We start from the raw sequence: 21517 nt of genomic DNA, 5'->3' as shown, positions 1-21517 counted from the left end.
GGCTTCTCGGCCCGGTTCATGAAGCGTGAAAAGCCCATTAAACAATGTATGTGAAAAATTGATCCGTTAGCGTTTTCTCAGCTATGTTGAGGAGAAGTGATTCCTCAATTAACGTCAACAGTGAGGTGTGGCTTTAGGTGTAGATGTAGGTGAAGGTAGTTATGGGCTGGTGTTTCTCTCAGGGTGGTCTGAGTCACCGCTGGGGGTCTGGACCACACACTCTTTACGGGTTACCGTTTGTTTATGAGGGACGACCCCATGCTGATCTGCATGTGTGTGTTTGTGTGTATGTTCGCGTTTGTGTGTGTGTGTGTATGTCGGGGGGGGGGGGGGGGGGGGGGGGGGGGGGGGGGGGGGTGGTTGCTGTGATGACGTGTCCCATGGCTCTACCTCTGTCAAAGATAAAAATACAAAAAGGCTTCAATGCTCAACAGCGAATGCTCTTCAACTGTCCCAACTCACCTGGGAATGATGACCCTTTTTTGATTACGCTTTTAACATTGACGATAGACAATTTGATTGTCTTGATTGATTGACAATTCTGAATGTAATATTCAGTTTGCCAACTTCACGCAGCCTCATCGTGATGCAGAGCGACCATGTCTGGTGTCTCTGAACCCCTCTGTGCCCCCTAGACCTGGACCCAGAGAGACCATGTCAGGTGGTCCTAGTCTCTCTGATCCCCTCTGTGCCCCACTAGACCTGGACCCAGAGAGACCATTGTCTGGTGTCTCTGACCCCCTCTGTGTGTGACCCCCTGGACTGGTGTCTCTGAACCCCTCTGTACCCCCTAGACCTGGACCCAGAGTGACCAGGTCTGGTGTTCCTGGTGAACCCCTCTGTCTGTGCCCCCCTAGACCTGGACGCGCCCCGGGACCTGCAGACCCTGGAGGTGACGGATGAGAGCCTGACGCTGGAGTGGAGGAACAGCGCCGCCCCGGTGGACAACTACCGCATCAAGTACGGCACACTGTCAGGGGGCGAGCACGGAGAGATGCTGTTCCCCCCCGGCGCCGGGGCCAACACCCGGGCCAAGATCACAGGTAACACACACACACACGCACACACCACACAGTCACACACACACACAAGCATGCAGGCACATACACTATCAGACACACACTCTCTCACTCACTCACTCACTAACTCACTCACTCACTCACTCACTCACTCACTCACTGACACTATCACACACCCACACACACACTATCACACACCCACGCACACACACAATCTCACTCACACAATCTCACACACACACACACACACACACACACACACACACACACACACACACACACACACACACACACACACACACACACACACGCACACATAGATAAAAACACACATGCACACACACCCTTGGGCCAGAATCACAGGTAACACACACACACACAAAGTTAATTTTCTAACTGTCCCACAATAGTATATAAATAGTTTCACTAATGATACACTTTTTCCACCGATATCTGGGTCATGTGAGAGAACCAGGTTGGATTTCCTCGCTCTGTGAGATAGTAGTAGGTGAGATAGTACCCCATCTCTGGAGAGAGAGCCAGCCTAGTGTGAAGCCAATTCACCCAGAACAAGACTCCAAAACATGCCAAAAACTAAAAGAGACACGCTGTCTTTGTGAAAACCTCTTTCTTTGTCCTTGGTTGGGCCGTCCCAACATGGAAATACTTCATCCACCACCACCTACCCACTCGCCCACATCGTCGAACGCCCACCCCACCTCCTCCTTCCCCTCCCCCTCCCTCACTACACCAGCCCCCACCACCTCATCCCCCCTCCCCCACTGCATCCACCCATCCCACCACCACCTCATCCCCCCTTCCCCACTACATCCACCCCCACCCAGCACTAGCACCTCACCCACTACGTTCACCCTCCACCACCAACACCTCCTCCTCCTCCCCCACTCCATCACTCCCCCACCACCACCTCCCCCCTCTACCACTCCATCACCCCCCACCCAGCAGCCCTCTTACATAGTTATTATCTGTAATTGCCTTCACGCTTCTGGCTTTTATTGATAATAGGCTCCCTGGGTGTTTTGGGTGTAATTTCATGCTACAGGACTCTGCACATTGACCTCCAGGGGATGCGATGAAGGAATTAGGAGGCGATCGGACCGAGAGAACCCCCCAAAACTCCCCCAACCCCCGGGCCCGGGCCCATATCATACAGGGGTCGTCGTTTAGAGTCAGACTGGAGAGTCCTTCAGATCCATCAATGCAAATACACGTCCCGCGGAACCCCATTAGCTCAGGGCTGTCAGCCGGCCCCACAAAGGGAAGAGGGGAACCGTCTGTTGAGGGGTCTGGTTCTCACGTCAGAGACAGGAGAGCTGCAGGGACCCTCGCCTGGGAATAACACAGAGTTTAAACTCTTGTTATGTTGAACTGCGGTCTGAATGACGAGCGTGGAGCGCTTTTCACGATACTCAAAGTCCTTTTAGAAAGAGCAACAACAACTATCGAAGGTTAAAATGATGATGATGCTGAAGCATAATGAAAACATTTAAAAAGCATACAAATGAAGTGGCAGAATGATAGACAGGGTCTCTCATTCTGGCACTTCACTTTTTTTTTCTTCACTTTATGGTTTAAGTTAAAGGATGTTAGCAGCCATTGCAGAAAGGTTTTGAGCGCTGTTCTGAACGAGAGCAGAGAGGTTCTGTGTTAATGGGGCTATTCGGCCAGGAGTTCATTTCAAGACATTTTCATCAAACTAAGCCCAGGGTGTGCTCGTCTCCCCAGGTCTGAGACCGGGCACCGAGTACGGCATGGGGGTCACCGCCGTGAAGGAGGAGCGCGAGAGCCTGCCCACCACCACCAACGCGGTTACAGGTGAGTCCTCCCAAGCACCTTTTGGTGATGGGCGGCATGTGGCTCAGGTTATGGCAATATTGTAAAGCAATTTGAGCAGCCGCTGGTTAGAAAAGCACTGTAGTCCATTACCTTTTCATTTTCCACTATTGAATCTGAAATACAATTATTTGATCAATCATAACTTCATCTCTCCTTTCCCTTCCTCACCCCCCCACTTCCTCTCTCCTCCACCCCTCTCTGTCAGCCCTGGACGCCCCCAGGGACCTGCGTGTGGTGGGGGTGACGGAGACCACCATGTCCCTGGAGTGGAGGCGGCCCATGGCCAAGCTGGACGCCTACAGGCTGGTGTGTGTGTCGCCTGATGGCCACAAGGCAGAGGTGACGGTGCCCGGCAGCGATGACACCCACACCCTGAGGGGCCTCAGCCCGGGGACGCTGTACACCATCAGCATTGCCGCCGAGAGGGGCCGTCGCACCAGCACGCCCACCACCGTCTCCGCCCCCACAGGTCAGTGCCCCTCCCCCCCAACCACCGTCTCCGTCCCCACAGGTCAGTGCCCCTCCCACCCTGCCTGTCTCCGCCCCCACAGGTCACTGCCCCACCCCCACTGTCTCCACCCCTCCCCCCCTGTCCCCGCCCCCACAGGTCAGTTCTCCACCCCCCCCTCCACCGTCTCCGCCCCACAGGTCAGGGCTCCACCCCTCCCCCACAAAAGACCCCGCCCCCACAGGTCAGGGCTCCACCCCTCCCCCACAACAGTCTCCGCCCCCACAGGTCAGGGCTCCACCCCTCCCCCACAACAGTCTCCGCCCCCACAGGTCAGGGCTCCTCCCCTCCCCCACCACCAATGGTCTGCGTTAGATGACTCCCTCTCCAGGTTATACATGCTCAATTGCATGCGTCACCTCTGATTGGCTGTCAGGGTTACCCTTGTCACCTGCTGATGAAGCATTGATGCGACACACCTGTCCTCCGCTTAGTGAAGCCCCACTGAAGGGTAATTTACAGGGGAGCCGGCAGCCTTCCCTGCAGCCTCAGAATGAACACAACCTGAAGGCCTTTATGAAGGCGGGTTTGGGCTGTGGGACTTGAAGTCTCAAGGTTATTCAAGTCTATTGCCGTACCAGCATTCACAGAAGGTAGATTGTACTGAAATGCTGCGGCCTAGCTTCAAGCGGTTCCTACTTGAATAAGGTTTAATACTTACGATAACATGCCAATCATCTAAGTAGAACCGCGAGCAGCAGTCGCTATTGGCAACGTTGCACAAGTGAATAGAAACAAGAAATGTAAGACATGACAAGAAATAAAGTTACAACTAACAGACATTTAGTCTTTAGTGTTATTCGTTTTAGGTTAGGGTTTTAGGTTTGCGTGACTGTCTGAGCGTATATTTAGCTGGATAACTGAGGGTATTGGCAGACTGTCTTCTGTTGGAATTCGATTTGCAACAGGATGGTTTTGGGGAAAGTCCTGTCATGCGCGATTGATTTTCACTCCAATAAATACTTGATTCACAACAGCAGAAGGGAATCAGCCCCTAATCCTGACTGTATTTCGTCTGGACCTCATAACCTAATGTTTGGTGTTGTTGTGCGAGGGCTGTAAGTGACTTCTTTATTAACCACAGGTTTCTTCTGCTTGATTAGACTGGTAGCAGACGGCCAAACCAGGGAATGAAGCGAACTCATTGTTAGTCTCTCTTACTGAGGCTCTCTGTCTATTGCCCTTGCCCCCCAAGACCCCATGCACTGGATGGATTTGTTTTACCCCCCTTCTACATAAAACACCATTGAGATGATGGGGACATTTCTCTGACTGTGGTCGGAGTGTGTCCAAACCAAACATCTCGGAGGAAAATGTTGGAGTTATGTAACGCAGCCATTAACTGCATAGCCGGGGGCAGAAACCATTTCTGCACGAAGGAGAAGCAGTTTTTTTCCATCGTTTTGCCGGTTTGAATAACAGTCTTTTGTTGCTTTTTGCATTTGACACAAAGGCGCAAAAAGGCTTTCTGTGTGTGCATTTGGGTATGTGTGTGTGTGCTTGTGTATGTGAGTGTGTGTGTGTGTGTGTGTGTGTGTGTGTGTGTGTGTGTTGGCACTCAAAGGACTCAATACACACACAGGTGTATTTGTGCAGTGGCTCTGTGTGACGATGTGGTGTTTGTCTGTGTGTGTGTGTGTGTGTGTGTGTGTTGGTGTAAATGAGAGAGAGAGAGAGAGAGAGAGCTCACAAGGAAAAAAAGAGGGAGAGAGACAGAGATACAGAGCAAGCTTGGCAGAGAAAGAGAGAGAGAGAGAGAGAGTGGTTGAGAGAGCATTAACATGGCTGGAAAGGTGCTTGTGTGGACATGAAGTGTGTGTGTGTGTGTGTGTGTGTGTGTGTGTGTGTGTGTGTGTGTGTGTGTGTGTGTGTGTGTGCCGTACACAGCGCTCATTGATGTGCTAATTGCTTGGGGTGATCCGTCCTTTGTGTGATTTGACCATGATGAACTGTAGGGCCCCTGGAGATAAAGGGCCCCATGCTGGGGGCCGTGTTGAAACATTGTCTCCGGAATCACCGGCTCCTCTTAATCCACAGCCACGCCCGTTTATCATCATAGACACAAGCACATGCACACACACACACACACACACACCCCAATCACACCACACATACGCACACGCAGCAGAAACACTCAGGTTTATTCATGGATGGATGAGGCGAGACCGGGTGAGGTAAGATGGGATGGAGAGGGGGGTGAGACAGGGGTCCAGGGAGAGATGGGGGGGGGGGGTATGTGAAGGTGGTTCGGGGGGACTCTAGTCCTCTCCTCCTGGCTGACAGTCATGGGCTGTGATAGGATAACGTTAGGATAAGGACAGAACCGTTCCAAGATGACACTGAGAACTCCTTGAGCCCTGTGTCAGCGAATAGGGAATCAAACCTCCCTCAGCCATTGCTTCTCTTTACTCACATGGTGTTCTTCAGACTCAGCAATATGAAGGAATCTAAAGCAGATGAGATTATAACCATGTAGTGGTGCTTGAAGAAGAGTCAAGATGTTTTGAATGTTGGTCGCTGGCGCACCACCAATGACCAACGCAGATCTCCATTGTTGAGTTGTCACCACCACTCAAGACAAGCCAAACAAAAATCAGGAACCCTCAAAACCGAGAACTGCACACTCAGCACTGAATTGATTGATTTGGTATGATTCAAATGAGGCACTAAGCAGCAACAGGTTGTGTGTTCGTGACATGCGGTACGGTTTGAGTGGCGCCAGTATTTGGGTGACTTGACATGGCTTGTGAGGACAAACACAAACCGGAGAGGAGAATGAAGCGTGGGTGGAGCTGCATGTGGTCGCATGTGGTCCACCGTCGCTGGGCAGAGCATGGTGCTCAGCGATGGCTTCTAATCTTACCACTCAATCAATGGGAAACACACCGGCTGTTTCATCCGTGGATTAAAGGGACAAGATTTCTCCTCTCTGAGACTCGGTTGGCGTTGTAAACACATGGTATAAATGCTGCTTTACAACAGATCATTGAGTCTCCGATCACTGGAGGCCAAAAGCTGTTTCTGGTGACCGACGATTATTACAGGTTATTTAGTCATCTTAGAGTCATTTTTTATATCCACAACGATGTACGGTGAGTTCAGCTACGTGTCGTTTAGGAGCATCCTGCTCAATGAAGCCCAGAGGTATAAATCGAATGCATTTATACAGTGCTTTTCTAACCAGTAGCCACTCAAAGCGCTGTACAATAACGTTCACCAATGCATGCACACATTCACACACCGACGGGGGTGTCAACCACGCAAGTCAACAGCCAGCTGTGTGTGGTAGACTGCTGATGCTGGGATGCTGCATTGAAGAGAATACATCTATAATCTTTCCAACCTCTTCAACTTACCTTCCTGTTCGCCTACAGTGGTGTTGTCAGCCTGCGCTCCAAGAAAACGCTTTATGGAGCAATCACAACAAATCACATTGAGTTCTTGGGTTAGAGCTCCAAGAGTGCTATTCTCTGCACGATTCTCCCTCTCCGAGATGCTTTCACTCATCCTCTTTCTTCTCCGCTTTCCTCTCCCTCCTCACGTCCTAGGTGTATGCTGGCGTGATGGAGTGTGCACGGTGTATGGCTTCAGGGTTTGAAGAAAGCGGTGTACTCCTGTCGGACAAACGGGCTACGCTGCGCCTTCAAACAAATCTTTAATGGCTTATCCAAGGCCATTAAATCATGCCGCATCCGCACATCTCTCGCTCTGTCCCACCTTTGGAGGTTCATCAGTCTGTCTCTATTCTTTCACACCGCCTTCAAAATAAAAGACAGTGGCTACGGGCTGCGACCGCCTGTTTACCCTGTGTTTTTATAGTGGAAATGAAGGCATATTTCCACTCTACACAACATTCAAGATCCACTCGCCTGATCGCAAAAAGGGAATCGGTGGAAATGCTAATGGGATACGATGAATGTCAAGCTCTTCGTCTCTTCCTCTTCCCTCCTCTTGTTAGCGAGTTCTTAGCTGATATAAGGATTGTGTCTGTGAGATTTACACAGCTGCTGAGCAAGAGCTCACTTTGGTGTTTGTTGGCTGTATGAGACAATCTGCAGCATTCAGAACACCGGTGTGCCTGAGAAAGACCTGTTCTTCATTTATTAATTTGCATGTGTCATTTATATTTTTTCATGTATCTGTGTACATGCATGTGTGAGTGTGTGTGCCTGTGTGCGTACGTGCGTGTGTCTACCTACATGCACACACTGTAACGTGGCGTGCGTGCTGTGTGTTTTGCCGCCGCTCCCCCCCCATCAGAGGAGGAGAAGCCTGTGGTGACGGAGGTCACGGTGAGCGAGGTCACATGGGACGGCTTCACGCTGTCCTGGCGCGCCGACGACGGCGCCTTCGAGGGCTTCCTGGTGGAGGTAACGGACGCTGAGACGGGCACCGAGTGGCGCAACTACACGGTTGGCAGCGATGACCGCAGCCTGGCGGTCACGGGGCTGTCGCCCGTCACCTGGTACAGAGCCAACGTCTACGGCATGTGGCGCGGCGCCCTGATGGAGCCCGTCCACGGCGACACCATCACAGGTACCAGCGGTGACGGAGGGACAAGGCGGGGTCTACGTCTTGTTCTCTGTGACCCGACCGCTCCTCTGCCCAACATCTCAATCTCCGTCTCGATCTGAACTTCCTCTCAACTGTCTCTCTCTCGGCGTGGAGCCTGAACACTTTTTCTTCTTACTCATTTTGTTCTTTCTCACTAAGGAGCTATTACTACTAACTTTCATCTTCATAAACTCCCGATTCAAAGGGAGTTTACGAAAAGCTGCAAATGGTAATTTATTGAAATCTAAAAGTGGATTATCTATTGGTGGTTATTCCTCAGCAATTACCCAGCAGCCTCATTCATTTGTCTTCCATTGAAGCGACACAACGGTCAGAAAGTGCCTCTGTCCAAGACGTAATCCCTCTAAAACCCAGACTCAAGGCATCGGTTGGTTGTTAAGAGACCGGGGCATGGAACCTATTCATGTAAACACAACACAGCACCGGCTCTCAGCCGACACATCTCACCTCCCATTGTGTGAGTCCGTATCAACTCGCCCGCTCAGCGCAGACCTTTTACAACCAGAGCTTCTGCTTCCTGTACACCAGTTACTACTCCGCTGCTCAACACGATCCTCCACACAACACTCTGTTCTCCCTTAAGCTGCTGCAAACAAAGACCCCCACCCCACCCCTCCAACCGACACCTCCTCCCGGGTACATATCCCTCTCTGCCAACCCTGGATAGAGAAGGGATCTAACTGCCCACAACAACACCTGCAGACTTCATGTTTCCCTGCTCTAAAGCTGCTGCTGATCCAAAGGCGCTGTCAATCTGCCCGCTGGAATCCAGTGTTAAACCACACCTGGTGTGTGTGTGTGTGTCTGTGTGTCTGTGTGTGTGTGTGTGTGTGTGTGTGTGTGTGTGTGTGTGTGTGTGTGTGTGTGTGTGTGTGTGTGTGTGTTGGATCCAGGTGTTGTAAATAACCTGCCAACCGCACAAATCACCGTAATTAGAGCACATTTAGGAGCTGATATGAAGTGCACAGCAGGAGTATATACTGGCAACCGGGCATCCAAGGGACACCTGATACCTGGGCATGGCTGTGCTATCAGAAGGTTTTTATTGGTGTTGTCAAGTACACTGTAAATACATCATGGGTATTCTCTGTGGACGCAAAGCCACTAAGAAGAGAGTTACGGACCTGTCCATACATTACTCATGTGTTCTTTGTATCAGCTCAGCTGTTTGATTGATCCAAAGATCAGTGGAAGATAGAAGGATTTTCAGAACGGAGCGACAGGAAGAGATAGAGAGGCATTGAGAGAAAAGAGAGACAGAAAGAGATAGAGGCTTTCAGAGAAAAGAGAGACAGAAAGAGATATAGATGCATTGACAGAAAAGAGACAAAGAGATAGAGAGGCATTGACAGAAAAGAGAGACAGAAAGAGATGGAGAGGCATTGAGAGAAAATGGACAGAAAGAGATTGAGAGAATAGAGAGCCAGGAAGAAATGGAGAGGCATTGAGAGAAAATGGACAGAAAGAGATTGAGAGAAAAGAGAGACAGAAAGAGATAGAGGTCTTGACAGAAAAGAGAGTCAGAAAGAGATGGAGAGGCATTGAGAGAAAATAGTCAGAAAGATATAGAGGCTATGAAAGAAAAAGAGACAGGAAGAGATAGAGGCCTTGGCAGAAAATAGAGACAAAAAGAGATGGAGGCATTGGCAGAAAAGAGAGGTAGAGAGAGATGGAGGCATTGACAGAAAAGAGAGACAGAAAGACTTAGAGAGGCATTGACAGAAAAGATAGACAGAAATACATGGATAGGCATAGAGAGAAAAGAGACAGAAAGAGGCATTGACAGAAAAGAGAGATGGAGAGGCATTGACTAAAAGAGAGACAGAAAGAGAGGCATTGACAGAAAAGAGAGATGGAAAAGCATTGACTAAAAGAGAGACAGAAAGAGAGGCATTGACAGAAAAGAACAAGAAGTAAAAAAGAAGGAAAGTGGAGAAAGTAAGGGAACAATAGAAGCTTTGACATAAAAAAGAGAAAGAAAGAGAGATGGAGGCATCGACTCAAAAGAAAGAGAAGGAAACAAAGGATGGAGAAGAAAGAGAAGGAAACACAATGGGAGGATTGTCAGAAAAGGAGAAGGAGAAGGAAACACAAAGATAGGAGGCTTGACAGAAGGGAAATAGAAGACAACAAGCCCTGGGGCTGGTGTCCCTGTGTGTGGGGGCTCCTTTCTGCCGGGGTGCCCCAGCCTACTCCTTGACCCCAGACTTCATTCCCAGGCGCTGGGTCCGCCCCTGGGCTCCATGCCCGCCGTGCCAGGGGCCGTCCAGGCCCGGCGGAATATGGCATACGCTCAAGCTGACCCATTGTCCGCATGCTAATAGCTGGTGGAAAAACATCTTAGCATTTCTTATATTAGCATTAACCAGACCATTAAACACCCCCATATGGGCACCGGCTAATTTGATTGTTTTTTGCGAACCGTCGAACTGAATGGAAGACATTACCGTGAAACCAAATCCGCTGGCAGTGGTGATGAAAAATGTATGAACTCGTTTTAACAATAAGACGTTGTTAACAAAAAAAAAATGAAAACATGACTGGAGCCCATTAATGGAGGGAGGCCAGACCAAGATTGGCTGAGGCTGAGGGGGTTAAGTTAACGGTAACACACACGGCTCCTGTGTATTATTATCCCTGGCAGGGCCGGACCCGGGGTACCGGGGGTCCCCGCTGCCTCTCCATTTCAGCAGGTTAGCCGGCGCCTCGTAGCTCCTCTCGTAACAGACTCCTCTTTGTGAGGGAGAGGGAGATGGCGCTCTGCAGCTCTGCAGGTCTGAGGAACAGAACGGGAGCTGGGTGGAGAAGAACCTAGTAGCCAGCTAGCACATGTTAACCCCCGTGATGGACTAGCCCCCTCCCCTCCTCTCCGCAGCGACGCCAGCTATACCCCCCCCCCCACACACACACACACACACACACACACACACCACCACCACCACCCCCCCACCCATCCATCCATCCCCGGCGGCTAATGAAGATTGGCAGCTCGTGGGATTTGTCTGCCCCTGCTTCTCATTTCCATCACTCCTTCTTCTTCTCCCCACAAATGCGAGCTTCCTCGCCCAGATCATCTGAAAGGAGGCGGGCGGGTTCAGAGGGTGTCCGGGACCTGGGAGACCTCAGTGCTGGGTGATGGGTTTTAATGAGCAGCGGCTCTGGGTTCACTGAGGCTGCTGCCCCCGCCCCGGCAGAGACGCTCCAACCAGCTACTGTGGAGCAGTACCGCGGCCCACATGTAGAAATACACATATATATATATATATATATATATGTGTGTGTGTATATGTATCCATGTGTGTGCTGATACCAGAGGTTTCTCTGGCTAATTAGCACCGGCGTGAGAGGACGTCAGACACGTCTCCTCTGAGGAACGGCTTCATCTCGGCAGCTGGAAGGATCCTGCTGGCTCCTATAGCCATTAGCAGCGTCTGTTTCTGACTGGTTGGTTCCCAGCACCAGCCTTTACTGTACCGCATACACACACACACACACACATGTCCACACGCAGGCGCGCACGGTGAGACATCTGCGTCGGCTATATTTAGGTGCTGCTGTTGACAGGAGAAGCAATTATATTGCAAAACCATCCTGCTTCTGAATTCCCTTGAACGTTCCCCCATGGCAGCCTGCCGCACTCTGCCGTCATGTTTCTAGACGGAGGTTCCAGCGTGGGCGAGTCGCACACTGTGTGTTTTCTACCCCGTAGAAAAACGGTTCTCTTACCACGGGGTTAACCCTGCTGAAACACACATCACTCTCCATGTAACCCAAGCGTGTTCATCTGGGTTTCTGGGCTCCTCTCATCACACTAACACGCCTCTCTCACACACCTTCTCGCTTCCTTCACACGTCTGCGTGGATCATCTTCATCCCGGAACTTGTTCTCTCAAAAGTCTTCCTCTAGATGCTTCCATCTTCACCTTCACGACAAACTAAACAGAAACAAAAACCTTCCCCCCTCCCATCTCCATCAGAGTCTGAGCCTGAGGTCCAGTCTCTCCGCGTGACGGAGGTCGGTCCAGACCACTTTAGCTTGACCTGGGAGGCGGAGGAGGACTCCTTTGACACCTTTGTGGCCATGGTGCGCGGCGTGGGGCTGAGCGGCCCGCAGGAGCGCGTCCTTGCCGGCGAGGACCGGAGTGCCGCGTTCCCGAACCTCAGAGAGGACACCGAGTACGAGATTGAGCTGTTCGGTCTGGTGTCCGGGCGCCGCTCCAAGTCACTCACCGCCGTGGCGCAGACAGGTACGCCCAAGCCTGAGCCTAAGCCCAGTCTGAGCGGGAAGGACTCACGGCCGCCTCCGGACATACTAACTCTACGCCCCCAGGCGCTTCAACCTCGCCTCTGTCTGTCTGTCTGTCTGTCGGCCACGGCTGGAAGCCCCCCACGCCCGGTCTGAGCAGGAAGGACTCACGGCCGCCTCCGGACATACTGACTCTACGCCCCCAGGCGTTTCAACCTCGCCTCTGTCTGTCTGTCTGTCTGTCTGTCTGTCTGTCTGTGTGGCGTCCAATCCTATCTGCCCCCGCAGCTAGGATCGGTCTCGGATAGACGCCGCCCCACGCCGGTATGAGCGGGAAGACTCATGGCCGCCTCCGTACGTACTAACTCTACGCCCCCCGGCGTCTCAACCACGTCTCTGTCTGTGTGTCTGTCTGTGTGGCGTCCGATCTGAGCTGCCACGTGAGCTACAGTGAGCAGTGTGGAACACGAGTCGATACGGAGCGCCACCGTCTCTTTCCTCTTTGGTGAATTCCTCTTTTTGTGTGTGAACTAACCCCGTAACAGAGTTGTTATTTGTCCAAAGCGTTTATTGCTGCCACCGTGGAGAGCAGCGAGAAAAAACTAAAGAAAAGGAAAAGAAGAAATGTATTAAGCCCTTTTAATGGAGGTTCCTGCCAAACTCATGAATATTTGATGAGGGCTGTCTCATGCCTGCCACTAAACCTGCTGTTGTTTGTTTGTCTGGGTGTACCTTGGTGTGCGAGCGCCTTGTCACGTTCTTGCTGTGTCTGTGTGTGTCTGTGTGTGTGTGTCTGCTCCAGATGAACCTCACCTTCATCAACAAACAGCCCCTTCATCGTGGACCTTGATAAACACACACACACACACCCTGCTGTTGGGCTGCCACCTGGGGCCGATATCAGAGGAGAAGCTCAGGAGATAAACACATTAACTTGCCGTTATGCCAGACATGTCCACTGTCCAGTTGTCCGAGACCTGTTGGTCTTTCTCTCTTTCCCTTTCTGAATGTGTGTCTCTCATGCACTTCTCTCTTAAAAAGAGAAGCGATGGTGGTGTTAGGTGGTGGTGGTGGTGGTGGGGGGAGGGGGAGTTGTCTGTGTCAAACAGAAAGGGCGTCTGTGTCTTTGTGTGTCCCTCCTCCCTCCCTCACCCCTGGGGGTAAGGCTTTACTCTCGGGCTGTGTGGCACATGTTTCACTTTTGTGTGTGGTGGAAAACGGGGGCAAGCTAATCTCCCGGGTCTGTCATGCAAGATACCCTGGCTGCAGGCCGCTGGCGGCTGGCCCCTGGTGCCATGGGTGGGGCCCCTGAAGCACTGGCCCTCGCAGACCTCCTTTGTCCCAGACACTCTCTCTCTGTCTGTCTGTCTGTCTGTCTGTTTCTATCTACTTCCCTCTAGGTCTGTCTGTCTGTCTGTCTCTACTTCTCTCTCTGTCTGTCTGTCTGTCTGTCTGCCTCTCTATTTCTCTTTCTGTCGGCCTCTATCTACTTTTTTTTGTCTGTCTGTCTGTCTGTCTGTCTGCCTGCCTCTATCTACTTCTTTGTCTGTCTGTCCCTCTGCCTACCTCCCGCTGTCTGTCTGTCTGTCTGTCTACCACTCTCAATGTCTGTCTCTTTAACATTGCCAAACCAGTTAAAAAATGAATAAGTCTATCTCCCCCACACACACACACCTTCTCTCTGTCAACTAACAATCCTCAAGCTGTCGTCCACAGCGGGAAACACGACTCACCACAAACACAGTTCAAACGACACAACATGTGGTGCCGGACGACAACATGCCACACGTCGTGCTCCAATGCTACGCTAAGCTAACGCTAACCACCTTCTCTCCTCTGATCTCTCGTTCTTCTTCTGTGGTTGGCGTGGCAGAGCTGGGCATGCCCACCGGGATCCGCTTCTCTGATGTCACAGACACGTCGGCCATGGTGCACTGGATGGTCCCGCGGGCGCGCGTGGACAGCTACCGCGTCACCTATGTGCCTGCGCACGGAGGTGAGCACTGGGGACGGATGGCTGGGTGTAGAACGGGGGGACGGAGGGGGTGGGGGGGGGGGCGGGGGGGGGGGGTTCTTAGGAACGGCCTGGGAAACGTGGCTTTACATCATCTGTGTTTTGATTCAGAATCTCACACTTACACGCGCACACACACACACACGCACACACTCACATGTCATTCAGTATTCATTAAACAGTCAAATAATAAATTTTAAAAATTTGATTTGCGAGATGCTGGATATGTATCAACTACTTGATGAGATATGGCATAAACAGTTACATCAAGAAGAACACACTTTCAAATAATGTATTAATAATGTTGAACTCAAATAATCGATGTTGAACTCAGTTACTTCTATCTTACCAAACGTTCTCCTATTAAATTAATGGAAAAAGCCAAGTTGGTTCAGAATACTGGCAGCTTGTTCACTGCCTTCACTGTTGACTCACTATTTTCCCTGGTCTGCTACTGCCACCTAGTGTCTGGTCGTCAGAATGACTGTTGGTACAACAGTTAGTACAAGTTAGTTTTTTGGTATCAGCATCTCTGAAAAGCTTACCATTTCTTTGGTTAAATAAGTGTTCAAAGAACCTTATTGGATCTGACATGTTCATATATATACCCCAAACATTGACTAAATCATGAAATTATGAAATCACAGCAGCCCAGTGGATGAAGAATCAGGGAATCAATCTACACACAATCGCAATGCACTGCCATGGAATATAAGAATAATAACACAGCAATGTCATTCATATAATTAACAACTATTAACAACCATTAATAAGTAAAGTAGTCAATATGTATATAAAAACTGTCTTAAAGCAGTACATAGGCAAAAGCCTGAATTCCCATCGCTCCGTTACACAATGTTAGTGTGTGTCCACGGTGTGTAGTAGTTAATGATCACAGCAGGAGGTGTTGACTGTGCCCCCCCCCCCCACCACCCAGGGAGTCCTCGGAGCGTGACAGTGGACGGAGGGGAGTCCTCCACGGTGCTGTCCAACCTCACCCCGGGGGTCCTCTACCACGTGGCCGTCATCGCCTCCAAGGCCACCAGGGAGAGCGAGCCTGGCTCGGACACCGTCACCACCGGTACGCTACTCACACATACATTACATACGATATACATATGATATACATGATATACATTATATACATTATATACATGATATACATTATATACATGATATACATTATATATATACACCCACAGATAGATACATTGTATACATATAAACAACTTATTTACATAATTTACATTTTATACATTATATATATACTCACAGATATACGTTACATACATTATATACAATATATACTGTATATATGTCCTTGTGTAATGTAACATATACTATATTCATATGGACACTCATAATTATGAATTAACTACGTACTCACATGATATATTATATACTATATTCACATTACATATTACATATACATGTGGATTACTCACAGATACATTATATATGAGGACACTCAATCTCTTATTACACACACACACACACACCGCTATTCTGTTCCAAGTGCCAGGATTAGGGCAATGTAATGTTGCACTTTTTAGGATATCAACTATCAGGTATAAGCCACATCCACCAAGGAAACACAGTGTAACTCATCTTCTCATCTGTGTGTGTGTGTGTGTGTGTGTGTGTAGCTCTAGACAAGCCGCGAGGTCTGACTGCGGTCAACATCTCAGATACTGGAGCTCTGCTGCTGTGGCAGCCGGCTATCGCTACGGTGGACGGTTACATCATCACCTACAGCGCTGACACCGGTAGGTCACAGAGCTGCCTTCTGGGAGCTGGCCCTGCTGGCAGACATCTTCTACAGTGGTGGTGGAGCCTTGATATATATATATATATACAGTATATATGTATTTGTGTTTGAGTGTTTTTTATCCAAGAGTGAAATTATCCAATATGTCACTGTCCCTGTCACATGATGTAATGTAGTTATGAAGTATTTCTGTGTTTATATATTTGTGTATTGTAATCCATGTATGTATATTTATGCATCCTGCATAATAATAACATATTAAAGCAAAATTGCACAGGTATACTTATAAGCAACTGTCTATCTTTATCCATATCTATACTACAATAATAACCATAACAGCTATAATAACAAGCCTATAACTTAGTTAACCTTACCCTAACTAACTATAGTAAACTATGATGAAATAAAAGTCAAAGTGAGTGATTCCTCTATGGCATGGCTGTCCTCTATCCAAACCAAGAGGTTCCTGGTGTGATGAGACATGAGGCTGACAGAGAGGGTGCGTTTGTTTTGTGACAGCGGCGTCAGTGATGGAGCGTGTGTCGGGCAACATTGTGGAGTTTGAGATGAACTCCCTGGTGCCGGCCACCCACTACACGGTGAAGGTGTACGCCATGAGGGACTCGGCCAAGAGCGCCGCCACCTCCACAGACTTCACCACCGGTAGGACCCCCACACACATGCATACGCAGACATTTAGAATATTTCATAAAATCACCCGAATCGTAATTTTCCTCAAAGTCTTCACAAGGAGCCCTTGGACCCTGCTCATGTACCCCCTGGGGTTAGCTGCTCCCCCCTGGGTGGAGGATCAGTGTCTGTGTGTGTGTTTCTACATATTGATGTTTCTCTGTGTGCTCCTAGACGTGGACACCCCCACGGACCTGTCTGCCACCAACGTCTTGACGGACAGCGCTCAGCTGACCTGGAGGCCCCCTCGCGCTGACATCACCGGATACATCCTCAGCTTCCAGTCCACCGACGGCACCATCCGGGTGGGTGGAGCCTGGAGTGGGAGGGGCTTATTTGAGTGGGAGGAGCCTGTTCACGGAGGGAGAGTAGTCTTCTTGAGTGGAGAGGGAGGGGCTTTTAGAGTGGGAGGAGTCTGTTGAGTGGGAGAAGTATGTTATAGTAATGGGAGGGGTCTGTTAGATTGGAAGGAGTCTGTCTGGGTGGGTGGAGCCTGGACTGGTGGGAGGGAGGAGACAGTAAGAGTGGGGCTTGTTGGCATGGGAGGAGTCTGTTAAGTGCGAGGGGTCTAATTCCCAATTCTTAAGTGCTATTTTTAAAAACATAAAACAAAGACAGACGTATGTATATTTCAACCGATGCGGCTGTGTTCCTACACTCCCTAGTGATGATCAGCACCGGCCTGTAGAGCTTATGATGGTGGGTCTGGGCCAGGAGGTGTTCTAACGGTGTCTGTCGCCCCCTGCAGGAGGTGGTCCTGAGTCCCACTGCCACCTCCTACAACATGGCCGCGCTCAGCGCCTCCACAGAGTACTCCGTCAGGCTGCAGGCCATCGCCGGGCCCAAGAGGAGCAGCATCATCTCCACCATCTTCACCACCAGTCAGTAGACCTGGACATACATTAGACATACTGTATAATCTATAACTATAAAACAATCTTCACCCCCAGTCAGTAGACCTGGACATACTTTATACATCATACTTACTACATAATCTATAACTATAACATAATTATACATATACATACTGCATAATCAGTATCTATAACTATAACATCATCATAAATACTGTATAATTAGTGTCCATAGCTATAACATCATTGTACTTACTGTATGGAAGGAAGGATACATAGAATAATGTTTAGAATATTTATTTTATAATGTTAGACGAATAAACGGTTATACTAATATACAAACTGTATATTAATGTATAGAATATACTGTACACTGTATAATGATGGATGGTTATACTGATATAACGTATGTGTGTCTACCTGTGTGTGTGTCTCCCTGTGTGTGTGTGTGTGTGTGTGTGTGTGTGTGTGTGTGTGTGTGTGTGTGTGTGTGTGTGTGTGTGTGTGTGTGTGTGTGTGTGTGTGTGTGTGTGTCCACAGCGGGCGTGCTGTACACCCACCCTAAGGACTGCTCCCAGGCGCTGCTGAACGGGGACACGACGTCGGGGCTGTACACGCTCTACCTGCTGGGGGACCAGAGCCAGCCCATCCAGGTGTACTGCGACATGACCACGGACGGGGGCGGCTGGATCGTAAGTCACTCCTCCCCGCCTCAAAGGGTCCACAGGCCTGCGTTACACAACCCCCCGTCCTTCGCCTGGGACTCCATCTTATAACATTTGTGTGTTTCTGCACCGCACCCCCCCCCCCCACCCCCCCCCCACACACACACACACACACACACACACACACACACACACACTCACACACACACACCGCTTTAACCTGTCAATGTATGCCTAATAATATTATATACTGTACAGTACAGTATATGTGATATATCAAGGCCCAATTCAGGGATGCGCATCACACCACACTCAGGATTTAGTAGTAGTTTGCTCGTGGGTGTGAATCATCAGTCTGTCCATATACACAGGACCATTAGGAGACCTTCCAAACCTTTTTTGATCTTTTTTGTTTTGTATGTATCTTCAAATCTCTAGAGCCAGCCATCTGCTGTGATCCCCTTAAGCAGACGGGGTGAGGGTGAGGGCAACGTGTGGTGGGAAGACACAGCCCTAATCCCTCTAAAGGGCTTGGACACATCAGAGAGAGGAATCCTTGAGAAGGAACACAAAACGGGTTCAGTGTTTATTAGAATGAGGTCGCAGAGAGATCTTCAGGGAGACCAGGGGTGCATAGGACATCCTTCCAACAACATCCTACTTATGAAAGGAAATGTCTCGCCGTGCAGCTCCAGATAGCTGCTATATTCTGTATATTACGGTATATTCCCATATATTTCAGTATATTCCTGATGTCCTGATCTTCAAAGGTGAACTTTTGATGACCCAATGGGTTCGTCCTGGGGTCATCCTCCGGAGATCTCCGTCCTTCTGCTCTCTTTCCTCTCAGCTTTTCGTAAATGAAAGTCTATATAATCTGGAGGGATTATAACCATCCTGCCGTCTGTTTGTCCATCCCAAGGTTTTCATCAGACGCCAGAGCGGGAAACTGGAGTTCTTCAGGAACTGGAAGAACTACACAGCCGGCTTCGGGGACATGAACGATGAGTTCTGGCTTGGTAGGTTCCTCATAAGCGGCAATATATTAATTAAACACAGATAATTCAATTGTACTTAATGTTGTTACTGCACCATCATTAACAACACTATCGTTTTCCCTTTTGTTCTAACCTAGTCATGTTGATTGCTTATCTTTACATTGATTTGTTAGCGTTGAAGGTATAAACTGATTAATGTCTTAAACATAATTCAGTGTTCCTGTTTCTTACCCCACTATAAGAAGGTACTTTTTTGTTTGTTTTGTTTGTTCCTATATATAACTGAATGGCTTCGAGAAGCCTTTATGGTCAGGAGAAGTGAGGAGAGACAGGGGGTCTGAGAAGACAGCAGACAACACGTAACACAGGACCACGTGCGGGAATCGAACCTGTGTGGCTCTAGTAACGCCCTGCTCCCCCCTCCCCCCCCTCCCAGGTCTCTCCAACCTCCACAAGATCACGGCAGGGGGGCAGTACGAGCTGCGCGTGGACCTGCGGGACAAGGGAGAGTCAGTGTACGCCCAGTACGACAAGTTCTCCGTGTCAGAGCCCAGGACCCGCTACAAGGTCCACGTGGGCGGCTACAGCGGCACCGCAGGTGGGTCTCATGCTACTAGAGGTCCATGTTGGGTGAATACAAAATGTATTCAGAATCATTCAAATGGATCAGAAACTGTTCCGTGTCTCTGTAATGACTCTTTACTCCCCTCCCTCCACTTCCTGTCCACCGATCCACTTCCTGTCCACCCCGATCTACTTCCTGTCCCCAGGTGACTCCATGATCTACCACCATGGCCGTCCGTTCTCCACGTACGACAACGACAACGACATTGCCGTCACCAACTGCGCGCTGTCCTACAAGGGGGCCTTCTGGTACAAGAACTGCCACCGGGTCAACCTCATGGGTCGCTATGGCGACAACAGCCACAGCAAGGTAGGCCACGCCCCCTCAGAGGTCACCTATCACCCCTCCTTCTACATAGAGTGCACCGCTAAATCGCTGTCTTGAAAATGAAGTTCAGAGCTTTAATTTGAGTGTTATTTGGTAGAAATGCCACAGCTACTAGTGAGTGAAACTCTCTTTCAGAATATCTGTTCTGGTTGACTGAGACCTCCTCCTTGTCTGGCCTGGTTCCTCTGTGTTGTTGGGGGTCAGTCAGTGGGTGTTTCAGTGTAGAAACACTCTGATTAAATAAGTACCCACCTATGTTCTATAGAGACCTCCTCCTATATTACAGACCTCCTGCTAAATAAATGTAATGTAATGTAATGAAAAGTAATGAAATGAAAAGTAATGGTCTATAGAGACCTCCTATATTACATTACGTAACATTACATTCAGTAAGCAGGCGCTTTCGTCCAAAGCGACTTACAGTAAGTGCATCCAACGCTGAGGAAAAACCGTCAAAAAGTGCCGGAATCATCTTATCATTCTGCTGCCAAAAATAAGCAAAACGACTACTTTAAGTGCTGCGATATAGAATCAAGAGATAGAGACAGAGCGACAGATCTTTCTTTTGCTCCTCCATTGTTTGGCCTGTTTCTTTGTGTCTGTTGTGTTCACTGTTAACATCTGTCAGTGTAGAGGCGCCCAGAGCATTAGAGGAGCGTGTGTGTTCTGATATGAGTCTGTCCTGTTCCTCTCCCCAGGGCGTCAACTGGTTCCACTGGAAGGGCCACGAGCATTCCATCGAGTTTGCCGAGATGAAGATCCGACCGGCCAACTTCCGCAACCTGGAGGGGCGGAGGAAACGATCGTAAACGCCTCCCCCCCCTCGCCACCTCCCTATCCCCCACCCCTCCATCACACACTCCCCTCCGGACTCTGGACCCCACTCCCCCCGCCCTCCCCCCCCCTCCCCGTCTCCAGCCCCCCCAGGTAAACCTTACACACCCACCTGCAGCCACCAAAGCCACTGCCACCTGGACACACCTGGACACACCTGGACCGGGCTCCACCTCAGCCCACCTGGACAGACCTGGACACACCTGGACACACCTGGAAGGGCTCCACCTCAGCCCACCTCGACAGACCTGGAAGCGCTCTACCACAGCCCACCTGGACACACCTGGACACACCTGGAAGGGCTCCACCTCAGCCCACCTGGACAGACCTGGACACACCTGGACACACCTGGAAGGGCTCCACCTCAGCCCACCTCGACAGACCTGGAAGCGCTCTACCACAGCCCACCTGGACACACCTGGACACACCTGGAAGGGCTCCACCTCAGCCCACCTCGACAGACCTGGAAGCGCTCTACCACAGCCCACCTGGACACACCTGGACTCACCTGGACACACCTGGAAGGGCTCCACCTCA

General features: G+C 50.0%; 1 protein-coding gene across 1 annotated transcript in view; it reads left to right on the top strand.

Annotated features, from left to right (window-relative positions):
* The window catches only part of tncb (tenascin Cb), a 44961-nt gene extending 23970 nt beyond the window's left edge, over nucleotides 1-20991 (top strand). The window contains exons 8-23 of the mRNA XM_084467677.1: nucleotides 858-1043; nucleotides 2766-2855; nucleotides 3082-3345; nucleotides 7645-7920; nucleotides 11937-12206; nucleotides 14079-14201; nucleotides 15157-15300; nucleotides 15866-15985; nucleotides 16507-16650; nucleotides 16852-16982; nucleotides 17426-17558; nucleotides 18072-18223; nucleotides 19119-19215; nucleotides 19631-19792; nucleotides 19965-20128; nucleotides 20845-20991. Coding sequence (XP_084323803.1) covers nucleotides 858-1043; nucleotides 2766-2855; nucleotides 3082-3345; nucleotides 7645-7920; nucleotides 11937-12206; nucleotides 14079-14201; nucleotides 15157-15300; nucleotides 15866-15985; nucleotides 16507-16650; nucleotides 16852-16982; nucleotides 17426-17558; nucleotides 18072-18223; nucleotides 19119-19215; nucleotides 19631-19792; nucleotides 19965-20128; nucleotides 20845-20955 — 2567 coding nt within the window. The 3' untranslated portion in view covers nucleotides 20956-20991. The remainder of the gene's footprint in view (nucleotides 1-857; nucleotides 1044-2765; nucleotides 2856-3081; nucleotides 3346-7644; nucleotides 7921-11936; nucleotides 12207-14078; nucleotides 14202-15156; nucleotides 15301-15865; nucleotides 15986-16506; nucleotides 16651-16851; nucleotides 16983-17425; nucleotides 17559-18071; nucleotides 18224-19118; nucleotides 19216-19630; nucleotides 19793-19964; nucleotides 20129-20844) is intronic.
* Nucleotides 20992-21517: the final 526 nt, after the last annotated feature.

This window comes from Micromesistius poutassou (assembly GCF_964030765.1).
Source record: "Micromesistius poutassou genome assembly, chromosome: 5".
Taxonomy (NCBI): Eukaryota; Metazoa; Chordata; class Actinopteri; order Gadiformes; family Gadidae; genus Micromesistius; species Micromesistius poutassou.
Note: the sequence above shows the minus strand (reverse complement) of the source record. Positions and strands in the feature narration are given on the sequence as shown.